Source organism: Carcharodon carcharias, chromosome 32 (genome assembly GCF_017639515.1).
Source record: "Carcharodon carcharias isolate sCarCar2 chromosome 32, sCarCar2.pri, whole genome shotgun sequence".
Taxonomy (NCBI): Eukaryota; Metazoa; Chordata; class Chondrichthyes; order Lamniformes; family Lamnidae; genus Carcharodon; species Carcharodon carcharias.
In genome coordinates, this window is record NC_054498.1 from 23,501,516 (window position 1) to 23,515,559 (window position 14,044).

The following is a 14,044-nucleotide window of genomic DNA, read 5'->3' on the forward strand; positions in this document are numbered from 1 at the left end:
GAATTTGTGCATACGTGTAATTTTTGAGATAGATTGATTGGTTAATCCCCTCTTTAAAGAACCATCTCGATGCCACTTGGTGCCATTCTAGGATGGCTTAGTTGAGGTTTGGGACATATATGTTGGTCAGAAAGGGCCTTTTGTGGGAAGAGAGAGTCACACCAAACCTGCCCCCTTACTGATCCCTCTTGTAACATGTCAGTGATGCCTTGAAGTGGGAATGCTGATTGGACCTCATGTGATTCCTGGTTCCCTGAAGTGACTCTGTGGCCTAAATTGTGTGAGATTCCTGTGGGGTGGAGACTGGCTCAGCAATGCCAGTTTCAGCAACAGCTTTCAGGGCTGGAGATGGAACAGTGACCTGTTAAATATTTATCAGTGGTGTGGATAGCAGTTTGCAGGCCTGCACGCACTGAATTATTTACACCATATTATCCTGGCTTTTATTTATTAACTAGCCTCTGCCATGTTGAGAAAGAGGAGCTCCTTTCTCTCCCAGTCTACAGCCCCCTCAATGTGAGACCTTCTTCGAGGCACAATGTAGGCTATCGAAGACTTTCCCAGTGTTGACATCCAATTGGATTGAAAATTTAACCATCTTTAGTACAAATAACTTGTAGAATATGATGAGTGAATGTGATATCAACAATTACTTTCTCTTGTAACTGGCACAAGTGATTTTCCTGAGTTTATAAATGGTTGGTTCTATTTCTCTCTCACTCTCTCTCTTTCTCTCTCTATCTCCTACCATCTCTCATTCCTTCTCTCTATTTTTTACCCTCTCTCTTTCTTCCTCTATCTCCTACCCTTTCTCTCTCTGTCTTTCTTTCTCTCTATCTCCTACCTCTCTCTCTTTCTCTATCTCCTACTGTCTGTCTTTCTCCCTCTCTATCTCCCTCTCCCTCTCTATCTCCTACCTCACCCCTCTCTATTTCATACCCTTTCTCTCTCACACTCTCTTGTGCTCTCTCCCTCTTTATTTCCTACTCTCTCTCACCGCAAAGGAGAGGGCTGGAGGAGCTTAGAAGTAGGGAAGGACCATGGAGGGATGTGAAAACAAGGATGGCACATGTTGCCAGGCCAGGAGTTAGTGCTGGTCAACGAGCTCAGAGGTGACTGGTGACTGGGACTTCCTGTGAGTTAGGATACTGGAGTTTTGAATGAGGTGAAGTCGAAAGAAAGGAGAGCTGGATTGGATTGGTCGAGACCAGGGGTTACAAAAGCATGAATGAGGGTTTCGGCAGCAGATCAGCCGAGAAAGGGGCGGAGGTGAAGGTGGGTGATCTTGGTGATGGAGAGGAGGTGGAATTGAAAACTCAGCTCAGGGTTAAATAGGGCCGAAATTGCGAAGTTCAGCTGGCCGGTGGGAGAAGGACGGAGTCGGTGACCAAGGATTGGAGTTTGTTGTGGGGTCTGTCAACCTTGGCCACATTTACAATGAGAATTGCCTGGGTGAGCTTGTGATGGTGTAATTATACCCTCCCACCAGCAGAGACAGTGCAGCAGGAGAATGTGAGGGGTTTACAGAGACTTTTTAAATTATAGATGTGGGCACAGCTGTTTAAAATGGAAATATATTAAAACTGTGACAGAACGTTTGACATTAAAATGTGCACTGAATTACATCTGTTGAACACTGGTTCAGCTACTGTTCCTCTCATCTCCACCGAAAGGTTATATTTGGTCTTTAATCTCGGTAGTGCAGTGTTGTGGGATATCGATGAGGATTTGCGAGGGGATTGGCGTGCAAGAATAAAGAAGTCTTGTACAGGGTTTTGGTGAGGCTACGCCTGGAATACTGTGTGCAGTTTTGGTCTGCACATTTGAGGAAGGATACACTTGCAGTGGAGACAGTACAGCCAAGGTTCATTAGATTGGTCCCTGGGTGGAGAGGGTTGCCCTATGATGAGAGGCTGAGTAAATTGTGCCGATATTCACACTAGAGTTTAGAAGGATGAGGGGTGATCTCATTGAAACATAGAAGATTCTGAAGGGGGTTGGCAGGGTAAACACTGACAGGTCGTTTCCCTTGGCTGGGGAATCTAGACGTGAGGACACGGATAAGGGCTCCATCATTTATGAGGAGAAATTTCTTCCCCAGAGGGTCATTAATCACTGGGACTCTGTACTCCAGAGAGCAGTGTAGGCTGGGTCAGTGAATATATACAGGGCTGATCTAGGCCGGTCCCATTATTACAGCATCTATTTGGCATACGTGGTGTCATTAAAACTGACCTCGACTGCACGAGTTCCTAAGTTCATAAATTCAATGAATACAGGTTCAGAAAACGGTGGTGTGCCTTTGTTGCTACAATATAGTGATGCAGCTCAAATGTCGATGGCTTCCGTTGGCAGCACGTTCGTAGACGAGATCGCAATGTCGGACGGGCATGTCAACAAGGCTTTGCCTACAATATGTAGATCGCATAGAGCCTTTGTGAAGGTGAAGGAGTCCTTCTGAACCAGTGTGCCCTGTTTGTGGAAAACTCACTAAGACCTGGACGTAGTAACTCACTCAGCTATTTGGCCGATTCATGCTGTGGGTGATTGAAGCAAACGATTAGTCCCTGATCTAAACGAGAGCCCAACTGTAACCGATCGTTGGTACCAGCTTGAATGAACAGAGCCCCATTGACCTGCAGAATGTTTCAGATAGAAATAGCCAACACTGGCGGCCTATCAGGTGGTCTTCAGTGCCCCGTGTTGTGGATTTATGTCACAGTTCCCCCTCGAGCACGCTTCTGTCCTCAGCCCCAACCCCCTACCTCCCAGATGTGCGGAGTGGATAAAGCTCTTTGAAGCTGCAGCCAGCAGAATGGAAAAGGGGGTACCAGTAGATGTGGTGTACTTAGATTTCCAACCATCACTTGGTGAGGTGCCATGTAAAAGGGTTACCGCTGCTCAGCCAGAGATTTGAACAGTTTGATCAAGTGTGTAATAAATGCCACTATTTCTCCACACTGCATAAGAGACTAAATTTTGTTCGCAGATGATCGCCAGAGGAAAAAACGCCTCCGAACTTTTCCCGGCTGTGGTGAAGAATGTTGCCTGCAAAAACATTGAGGTAAGCGAAGCTTCTCATCTCCCTTGTGAATGGGGTGGGTCTCCTAAAGCCCACCCCGGGGTTACAGCAGTGTAGCAGGAGTAGCAATCCGGTGAGTATGGGATCAAATCCCTCCCTGGTAGTTTGAGGGTTTTGAATCCAGTTTGAAAATACAAATCCCGTGTCAGTAAATGGGACCATGAAACTATTGGACTGACATGAAAGCCCAACTGGTTCACTCAAGCTCCTTAGAGAAGGAAATATGTCACCCTCATCCGGTTTAGCCCAGCTCCAGATTTTGAGGGGGTCTAAGCATTGTAGAGAGGGAGAAACTGTTCCTGCTGGCGGAAGGATCAAGAACCAGAGGGCACCGATTTAAACCGATTGGCAAAAGAACAAAGGAGGACATGAGAAAAAGTTTTTTATGTAGCGAGTGGCTAGAATCTGGATTGTGAGTATGATGGAGGGAGATTCAATTGTGGCTTTCAACAGGAAACTGGGTAATTATCTCGAGAAAATATTTGCAGGGTGACAGGGAAGAGGCAGGGGGAGCAGAACTAGGCAAGTTGCCCTTGCAGTGAACCAGTACGGACACAATGGGCCAAATGGCCTCCTTCTGTGCTGTAACCATTCTATGCTTCTTTATGTGACTCCAGTCCCAAGCCAATATGGTTGACTCTTAACTGCTGACAGGGGTGTTCAAGCGAGTCGCTCTATTGCATCAAACTGCTCGAAGGCCCATCATCACCATCTTGGGGCAGCAAGCGTTGGGCAATGTGCGTCCACGATGCTTCCATCCTGAGAACGATGCACCCAAGGAGGGGTAGCATCACATAATGGCACTACTGCCTCCATCATTTCGCACCGTGTCTGTCAGAGTAAAACATTTACCACCACCTGCTCCTCTGCCCCTGTTATTTAGAAACCAACATATGAATTAGGAGCAGGAGTAGGCCACTCAGCCCTTCAAATCCACTCCACCGTTCAATAAGATCATGGCTGACCTGATTGTAGCCTCTAGCCTACCCCGAAGCTCTTTCACCGCCCCCCTTTGTTAATCAAGAATCTATCTAGCTCTGCCTTAAAACCATTCAAAGACTCTGCTTCCATTGCCTTCTGAGGAAGAGAGTTCCAAAGACTCACAACCCTCTGAGAGAAAACATTTCTCCTCATCTCTGTCTTAAGTGAGCGGCCCCTTATTTTTAAACAGTGACCCCTAGTTCTAGATTCTCCTGCAAGAGGAAACACCCTCTCCACATCCACCCTGTAAAAACCCCTCAGGATCTTGTATGTTTTGATTAAGTCACCTCTTACTCTTCTAAACTCCAGTGGATACAAGCCTAACCTGTCCAGCCTATCCTCATAAGACCCATTCCTGGTATTAGGCTAGTAAACAGTCTCTGAACTGCTTTTAACGCATTTACATCTTTCCTTAAATAAGGAGATAAATACTGTACACAATACTCCAGATTTAGTCTCACCAATCCTCTGTATAACTGAAGCATAGCCTCCCTAATTTCATAATCAATCCCCCTCACAATAAACGATAACATTCTATTAGCTTTCCTGATAGGTAATGCTGTACCTGCACACTAACCTTTTGTGATTCATGCACTAGGACACCCAGATCCCTCTGAGTCTCAGAGCTCTGCACTCTCTCACCATTTAGATAATAAGCTTCTTTTTAATTCTTCCTGCCAAAATGAACGATTTCACATTTGCCCACATTATGCTCCGTTTGTCAGGTCTTTGCCCACTTTCTATGTCACTTTGTAGCCTCCTTACATCCTCCTCATTTCTTTCCCACCTATCTTTGTGTCATCAGCAAATTCAACAACCATTCCTTTGGTCCCTTCATCCAAATCATTTACATAAATTGTTAACAGTTGAGGCCCCAGCGCTGATCCCTGTGTCACACCACTCGTCACATCCTGCCGTCCAGAAAAAGACCCATGTATGGCCACCCTCTGCTTCCTGTTAGCCAGCCAATCTTCTGTCCATGACAGTGTCTTACCCCCTACACCCTGAGCTTTTATTTTCCACAAATAACCTTCAATACTGCAACTTTATCAAGTCCCTTTGTCACCAAACTTGGGGACTGAGCCCGAATCTCAACAAAACCACAAGCTTCACTTCACAGCAACCGGCCGGATTTGGAACTGACCGAGGGGGAGGGGGCGGGGCTGACCGAGGTGGGGGGAGGTGCTGACCGAGGTGGGGGGAGGGGGGAGGTGCTGACCGAGGTGGGGGGAGGGGGGAGGTGCTGACCGAGGTGGGGGGAGGGGGGAGGTGTTGACCGAGGTGGGGGGAGGGGGAGGTGCTGACCGAGGGGGGGATGGGGGAGGTGCTGACCGAGGGGGGAGGGGGCGGTGCTGACCGAGGGGGGGGAGGGGGAGGTGCTGACTGAGGGGGGGGGAGGGGGAGGTGCTGACCGAGGGGGGATGGGGGAGGTGCTGACCAAGGGGGGAGGGGGCGGTGCTGACCGAGGGGGGGGAGGGGGCGGTGCTGACCGAGGGGGGAGGGGGAGGTGCTGACCAAGTGGGGAGGGGGAGGTGCTGACCGAGGGAGGGAGGGCGGTACTGACCGGGGGGGGGAGGGGGCGGTGCTGACCGAGGGGGGGGAGGGGGAGGTGCTGACCGAGGGAGGGAGGGCGGTGCTGACCGAGGGGGGAGGGGGCGGTGCTGACCGAGGGGGGGGAGGGGGAGGTGCTGACCGAGGGGGGATGGGGGAGGTGCTGACCGAGGGGGGATGGGGGAGGTGCTGACCGAGGGGGGATGGGGGAGGTGCTGACCGAGGGGGTGGAGGGGGAGGTGCTGACCGAGGGGGGATGGGGGAGGTGCTGACCGAGGTGGGGGGAGGGGGGAGGTGCTGACCGAGGGGGGAGGGGGAGGTGCTGACCGAGGTGGGGGGAGGGGGGAGGTGCTGACCGAGGGGGGGGGAGGTGGGAGGTGCTGACCGAGGGGGTGGAGGGGGCGGTGCTGACCGAGGTGGGGGGAGGGGGAGGTGCTGACCCAGGGGGGATGGGGGAGGTGCTGACCGAAGTGGGGGGAGGGGGAGGTGCTGACTGAGTGGGGGAGGGGGGAGGTGCTGACTGAGTGGGGGAGGGGGGAGGTGCTGACCGAGGGGGGGGGAGGGGGAGGTGCTGACTGAGTGGGGGGAGGGGGAGGTGCTGACTGAGTGGGGGAGGGGGAGGTGCTGACCGAGGTGGGGGGAGGGGGCGGTGCTGACCGAGGGGGGGGGAGGGGGCGGTGCTGACCGAGGGGGGGGAGGGGGCGGTGCTGACCGAGGTGGGGGGAGGGGGCGGTGCTGACCGAGGGGGGATGGGGGAGGTGCTGACCGAGGTGGGGGGAGGGGGCGGTGCTGACCGAGGGGGGATGGGGGAGGTGCTGACCGAGGTGGGGGGAGGGGGAGGTGCTGACCGAGGGGGGGGGAGGGGGAGGTGCTGACCGAGGGGGGATGGGGGAGGTGCTGACCGAGGAGGGCGGTGCTGACCGAGTGGGGGAGGGGGCGGTGCTGACTGAGGGGGAATGGGGGTGGTGCTGACCGAGGGGGGTGGTGCTGACCGAGGGGGGGGAGGGGGAGGTGCTGACCGAGGAGGGCGGTGCTGACCGAGGTGGGGGGATGGGGGAGGTGCTGACCGAGGGGGGATGGGGGAGGTGCTGACCGAGGGGGGATTGGGGAGGTGCTGACCGAGGGGGGCGGTGCTGACCGAGGGGGGATGGGGAGGTGCTGACCAGGGGTGAGGTGTTGACTGGTGAAGGATTTTGACCAGCCGGGGAAGATGTTGACCAGGGGGATGGTGCTGACTAAGGCCCTGCGGCTGGAAATATAAGTCGCTGCTTTGACAATCAGTTGCCCCTGAGGAGGAGCGGCTGCTTCCAGAGAGTTCAGGACCGGGAACTCTGAGTCCGTGATTTCCATCGAGGTTCCCAGCGCCCTCTCCCACACCCAGGCAATGAGGGAGGGTCTCTGTGGGCCTGGCTGGAGCGCTGGTCCAGGGCCCGCCGCTGGGCAGCTAAAATGGCCCCTAATTCCGGCCAGGACCTGGAGGCCAACTGAGCAACCCCAGTCCACCCTCTTTAATCGGCCTCAGTTGGGATCTTCATGAGCTGTGTCGGTAAGCGGCTAACCCTGCCGTTCCCCCCATCACTGCTCCACAAAATGACCTAGGGGGAAGGATGAAGCTGAGACACCAGCACACTGGCCAGGGGGACTGTTTTTTAGCTCGTTCCCGGCCCTGGCAAAGGGGAAAGATCCAGGATGTTGGCTCCCAGATATGCTGGGTGCTGCTCGAAACCTTCAAGACTGTGGTCAAGTAGGTTTTTATTCAGTTAAGATGTCCGGGGACATGGGGAGAAGTCAGGGAGAATGGCGTTAAGGTACAGATTAGCCATGATGGGCTGAATGTTGCATCATGGTTGGTCAGCGTATTGAATTTACCGAATCCAGCAACATGTGAGCAGGCACCAGAACAACACAAGCTGCCGGATTGTCGTATAAATCTCATCGAGCAAGGGAACCAGCACACCCCCCCCCCCCCACCCCACCCCCAAGAGCTACTCTGGGCCTCCGCATGTCCCCAGCCCCACACTCTGGGGTTGACTGATTCCTCCCTGAAATGAACACTTGCTGCGGGACTAACTTGACTGTGGGAGCGCCATCATTGCAAACACTGCAGCAGCTGGAGAAGCTCAGGGTAACCAGAGATGGAGAAATCTCGGACATTGCCAGTGATTCGTGTCCTAAGAGCAAATTAAGCAACAGTGAAAGCCCTTTGTCATTTCATTAAATCTACATTTGAGGTGTCACCGCTAGTTCTGAGGTCCAGTGGCCAACTAGGTGCAGGGTTAAAGCTTTGAGGGGGCTGAATTAAAAATATGTTGTACTTAGGATTTCAATTGACAGCCAAGAAATGCTTCCTCGAGTTCAGTATCTGCTCTTTGCTCCTCCCTCTGTCTCTGCAGGTGAAGAAATTGGTTTATGTTTATCTGGTTCGATACGCGGAGGAGCAGCAAGACCTGGCTTTACTTTCCATCAGCACCTTCCAGAGAGGATTAAAGGTCATTATTGCCATTATTGGTTCGAGTGATTTATTATCTGATGTTGCTGAGAGACTCTGTCTCTCTTTTGTCTTGTAGTTAACCAGGGTTATTTCTATTGATTTACTCAATGCATTAATGGTCCAGGTAAGATTTATTAGAATAACAGAATCTACTTCCTCTGGAGGGGGAGTATTGACTCAAGAGTAGTCATTGCGTTGTTAATGTGTTACATGCTTTATAGGTAAACTGGTTCGAACCAATTATCTCCCCTCGCCTGTAGCTAAATTGAATGTGTCTCTCTTTGACCTTTGTCCTAATCTTAAAGGGAAGTGTCTCTGCTTCAGATTGCCCTTCATTTCAATGAAAGTGGCTGAATCAATCTCCAAAATGGGAGGAGTACAGCAAGAAAGGAGCAGTTGGCATAAAGAAGTCAGGCCGCATCAGAAGTAACTGTCAATGTTTTGAGTCCGTACGACTCTTCTGGCCATGTAGATAGAGAGCGGGTAGATAGAGAGAAGCTATCTCCTCTGGTTGCGGGTGTGAGGGGGTGGAGTCCAGAACAAGGGGCATAAGCTTAACATTGGAGCCTGGCTGTTCAGTGATGATGAAGAAAGCACTTGCTCACATAAAGGGACGTAGAAACCTGGAACTCCCTTCGCCACTTGCCCCCAACAAACAGCTGTTGAGACTTGGGGTCAATTGAATTTGGGGCATGGCTTGAAAATGCTCATTTTTAATGTTTCCAATGTTCAGGTGGATTGAATGCTGAGCTGCCTATGTCTTAATGTCAGGGGGTAGGTCAGATGGTACAGCATGGGGTAAGGGAGTTGGCACAGCGGGCGAGGGAAAGTCGTTCACAGATATGGAAGTTTACCTCATCCCTTTGACCAATTGCCAATCCAGGATAGTGTTTGAGTTAGGAAGAGGGAGGCGTGTGGGTGGATCGCTGGGGAACGCCAGAGGTGACCTTCGACCAAGAACCGAGTGGCGTCACAGAACTGGCTCTGAGGGTTGGTGTTCAGCTGAGCTCTGGCCTTTCTGCTTGTATTTCCAGGACCCGAACCAGCTGATCCGAGCCAGTGCGCTCCGTGTGCTGTCCAGTATCCGAGTCACCATCATCGTCCCCATTATGATGCTGGCGATTAAGGAGGCTGCATCGGACATGTCGCCTTATGTCAGGAAGACAGCTGCACATGCCATCCCGAAGCTCTACAGGTAAACCCTCCACCCGCGCCCTCGCCCATCCCCCCCCTCCCCCCCCCGCGGCCTTGCCCCCCCCCCGCGCCCTCGACCTCCCCCTGCAGCCTCGCCCTCCCCCCGCGCCCTCGCCCTCCCCCCGCGCCCTCGCCTCCCCCCCGCGGCCTCGACCTCCCCCTGCAGCCTCGCCCTCCCCCCGCGCCCTCGCCTCCCCCCCGCGGCCTCGACCTCCCCCTGCAGCCTCGCCCCCCCCGCGCCCTCGACCTCCCCCTGCAGCCTCGCCCTCCCCCCGCGCCCTCGCCCCTCCCCCCCGCGGCCTCGACCTCCCCCTGCAGCCTCGCCCTCCCCCCGCGCCCTCGCCTCCCCGCCGCGGCCTCGACCTCCCCCTGCAGCCTCGCCCCCCCCCCCGCGGCCTCGACCTCCCCCTGCAGCCTCGCCCTCCCCCCCGCGCCCTCGCCTCCCCCCCCGCGGCCTCGACCTCCCCCTGCAGCCTCGCCCCCCCCCCCCCCCGCGGCCTCGACCTCCCCCTGCAGCCTCGCCCTCTCCCCGCGGCCTCGCCGACCCCCCACCCGTGGACTCGCCCTCCCCCCCGCAGACTCGCCCTCCCCCCCCCGCGGACTCGCCCTCCCCCCGCGGACTCGCCCTCCCCCCGCGGCCTCCCCCCCCCCCCCATCGAGGCCTCACCCCTCCCCCGCGGCCTCGCCCACCCCCCGCGGCCTACCCTCCTCGCCCCTCCTCCCGAGGCCTCGCCCCTCCCCCCGAGGCCTCGCCGCCCCCCCCCCCCCACCTGCAGACTCCCCCTCCCCCCTCCCCCCTGCGGAGTCGCCCTCCCCCCTCCCCCCTGCGGACTCGCCCTCCCCCCTCCCCCCCAGCGGACTTGCCCTCCTTGAGAAGCTGGGAATGTTCATCGTGTCTTTTGTTTTTGGTTTTGCGAAGGTTTTAATTTCTATCGAAAAGCTATGAAGTGTTTTAAATTTCAGAGCCCTGGCCCCACTAACAACCGAGAGCAACTCAGTCCTGAAGGAACAGGCCCTGTGTTAAGCTGCGCTGATTGTATTCACAGAATCACACAGAGCAGAAGAGGCCTTTCGGCCCATCGAGTCTGCACCAACACGTGAGAAACACCTGACCTACCTACCTAATCCCGTTTACCACCACTTGGCCCATAGCCTTGAAAGTTATGAGGTGCCAAGTGCTCATCCAGGTACTTTTTAAAGGATGTGAGGCAACCCGCCTCCACCACCCTCCCAGGCAGCGCATTCCAGACCCTCACCACCCTCTGGGTAAAAATGTTTTAACCACAATCCTGTTACTCTTGGGTGATCTTTTCTGCCGACACTTCATTTATCACCAGATCCGTTGAGTTCAGCTTCCTGAAAAGGATCCAGTGAGATCCGAACTGACGATCACTGGGTTTGTCACCCAGTCCTGTGCCAGAACCACAACGCTAACATAGCCCAGGGCCAGCTGTGGTCCGCTGGCGTGTCCTTGTCGGTCAGACTGATCCGAGTACACACCGGGAACGGGGAGCTTCACTCGGCAGCAGCGAATTTCAGGAACCAGTGGAGGTGCAGCCCAGGATGTGCCCATGCCTGTGGCACTAGGCCGGATGCTACACTGACACGAGAGTTACTCCCACCCCCTCATTTCGTCAGGTGCTTTCCTGCTCACAAAGACCTTCCTGTTTGGCCCCTTTGTTTCGGGTGGTTGTCCAGTTGAGCAGTGACCGTGACGCAGGAATACCTCTGCTCTGCATCTGGCTGGCCGTGACTTCTTGCTTCTCCCTCTCTCTCTCTCTCTCGTTTCAGTTTGGACCAGGATCAGAAAGACCAGTTGATCGAGGTGATTGAGAAGCTGCTGGCTGACAAAACAACGGTAAGGAGCACTGAGAAACCCAGAACCTTGTGGGAAAACGGTATCAGCCAGACCATCGACGTGGAGTCACAGGAGTCACATATAGACCAGACCGTTGATATTTGGATATTCTGAACTTTAACCTGCAGAGCAAAAACCACCAACCTCAAACTTAACAAACACCCATTCTTCACACAGATTATAAACCTGCATATTCTCCTGTAACATTCACTTTATCCACGTCTGGAGCTACTTCCCCTGGAACATTCGCTGCTCTTGAAATAAAGTTAATACAGATTTGGTTTCACTAGGCTGATTCCTACAAGGGGGCATCGGTTCAAGATGAGGGGCAGGAGGTTTAGGGGGGATGTGAGGAAAAACTTTTTTACCCAGAGGGTGGTGAGGGTCTGGAATGCGCTGCCTGGGAGGGTGGTGGAGGCGGGTTGCCTCACATCCTTTAAAAAGTACCTGGATGAGCACTTGGCACATCATAATATTCAAGGCTATGGGTCAAGTGCTGGTAAATGGGGTTAGGTAGGTAGGTCAGGTGTTTCTCACGTGTCGGTGCAGACTCGATGGGCCGAAGGGCCTCTTCTGCACTCTGTGATTCTGTGATTCCTGGGTTGGAAGGGTTGTCTTATGAGGAAAGATTGAGCAGGTTGGGTCTGTACTCATTGGAGTTTAGAAGAATGAGATGATCTTATTGAAACATAGAAGGTCGTGAGGGGACTTGACAGGGTGGATGCCAGGAGGATGTTTTCTCTCCTCCTGCACCGTGGGGGAGTCTAGAATTCGGGGGGCCCGGTTTCCGAATAAGGGGTCTCCCATTTCAGATGGAGGTGATGGAGGAATTTCTTCTCTCTGAGGGTAGTGAACCTGTGAAATTTTCTACCCAGAGAGCAGTGGAGGCTCCATCATTGACTATATCCAAAGCTGAGATTTTCGATTGACAGGGGGAGCTGAGGGTTATGGAGGACAGGCAGGATGGTGGGGTTAAGGCCAGAATCAGATCCGCATTCATCTCATTGAATGCTGGAGCAAACCCGAGGGGCCGAATGGCCTACTGCTCCTAATTTGTAACGTTCTTCTTAATCTGCTGTCTGCCTCAGTGGCCTGCCCTTTATGGCAGAGCGCTATTGTCCTATCGTGGCTGTGTTACTGAGCTAGTAACCCGGAGAACTCCAGCTCCGCTCTGCTCCGGGGGCGGGTTGAGAGTCTGAATTCAGCCGTAAAACCCAATTCTGGAAATAAGAGGTGGGACTCAGTGAAAAATGAACAGGAAGCTGTCGGTAACAGCTCCAAGTGGCCCCACAGCCTCCTTCAGGAAAGGAAGCTCGCCTTCCTCACGCGGCCCGGTCCATATGTGACTCCCGGCCCGCCTCGATGGTTGGCATGGTAACCGTCCGCGACGTGGCCTCAGCAAGCTCCCCCAGGTGAATCCGCCTTTCTCGGGATGGGGAATAGATGCCGGCCTTGCTGGCGATGCCCACGTTGTGCAAGGGTTAACGTCTCTTGCTCATGCGTCTGTTGTGTCTCTCCTGTCTTGTCTGTCCGCCTGTCTGTCTGTCTGTCTGTCTGTACACAGTTGGTCGCAGGAAGTGTGGTGATGGCCTTTGAAGAGGTTTGCCCGGAGAGGATCGACCTAATTCACAAGAACTATCGCAAGCTCTGCAACCTCCTGATTGACGTGGAGGAGTGGGGCCAGGTTGTGATCATCAACATGCTGACACGCTACGCCCGCACCCAGTTCCTCAACCCCAACCAGAATGTAAGTGTACCCGCTTCCCCCTGTCCATGCACCCCACCCCACACACCCCTCCCCCCACCCCACACACCCCACCCATTCCCCCCCCCTCCCCAATGCAAACCCTCCTAGTACACCTTCCTCATGCTTCACAGAGGTATTACCATTCATTCATGGGACGTGGACATCGCTGGCTGGGCCAGCATTTATTGCCCATCCCTAATTACCCTTGAGAAGGTGGTGGTGAGCTGCCTTCTTGAACCGCTGCAGTCCCATGTGGTGTAGGTACAGCCACAGTGCTGTTAAGAAGAGAGTTCCAGGATTTTGACCCAGCGACAGCGAAGGAACGGCCGATATATTTCCAAGTCAAGATGGTGAGGGGCTTGGAGGGGAACTTGCAGCTGGTGGTGTTCCCAAGTGTCTGCTGCCCTTGTCCTTCTGGGTGGTTGAGGTTGCGGGTTTGGAAGGTTTTGGGGAGAGCAGTACCTTGTTCCCTGTTTTGGAGAAACTTGGCATTTTAATTTCCACCACAGTTAATTACACAGAAAGAGGCCATTTGAACCCAGTTGGTCGATGTCAGTGTGGATGGTCCACATGAGTCTCCTCCCTGCCCTCTTCCTCTCACCGTTACCTCCTACTCCATTCTGCCTCCCATGGTTACTGGTTTTCCTTTAAATGCATCGATGTTGTTTGCATCGGTGGTTATTTCTGGTCACCAGCTCCACATTCCCGACGCTGTTGCCAGCGTCCTAACTCTCACCAAGCCCTGTTACCCCTGCACCCGCTGACCGGCACTGGCAACAGCTCAATTATAAAATCCTCATCCTTGTTTTCAAACCCCTCCGCGGCCTCGCTCCTCCCTATCTCTGCACAACCTCCCTCAACCCCACGACCCTCCGAGATGAAAGCAAAAAAAACTGCGGATGCTGGAAATCCAAAACAAAGATTTAAAATAGCTGGAGAAACTCAGCAGGTCTGGCAGCATTTGCGGCGAGGAACACAGTTAACTGCCTTAGGGAGCTGAAGAGTTTAAAACCCAATAAATAAAGATTTTAAAACCCATTAAAAAAATCTGCCTGTCGCCTGAGCATACAGATGATGAAAAATCTGCCCAAACAGTTTTATTTTTAATTAATAACAGAGACCTCATCCCGCCCTTGGATG

The 14,044-nt window shown here is 53.8% G+C and overlaps 1 protein-coding gene across 4 annotated transcripts in view; it reads left to right on the forward strand.

Annotated features, from left to right (window-relative positions):
• LOC121271979 (AP-3 complex subunit beta-2) overlaps window positions 1–14,044 on the forward strand; it is a 204,079-nt gene that overhangs the window by 110,783 nt on the left and 79,252 nt on the right. For all 4 annotated transcript variants that reach the window (XM_041178247.1, XM_041178248.1, XM_041178249.1 and 1 more), the window contains exons 3-7: window positions 2,990–3,064; window positions 8,008–8,103; window positions 9,140–9,300; window positions 11,091–11,157; window positions 12,722–12,904. In XM_041178247.1, coding sequence (XP_041034181.1) covers window positions 2,990–3,064; window positions 8,008–8,103; window positions 9,140–9,300; window positions 11,091–11,157; window positions 12,722–12,904 — 582 coding nt within the window. The remainder of the gene's footprint in view (window positions 1–2,989; window positions 3,065–8,007; window positions 8,104–9,139; window positions 9,301–11,090; window positions 11,158–12,721; window positions 12,905–14,044) is intronic.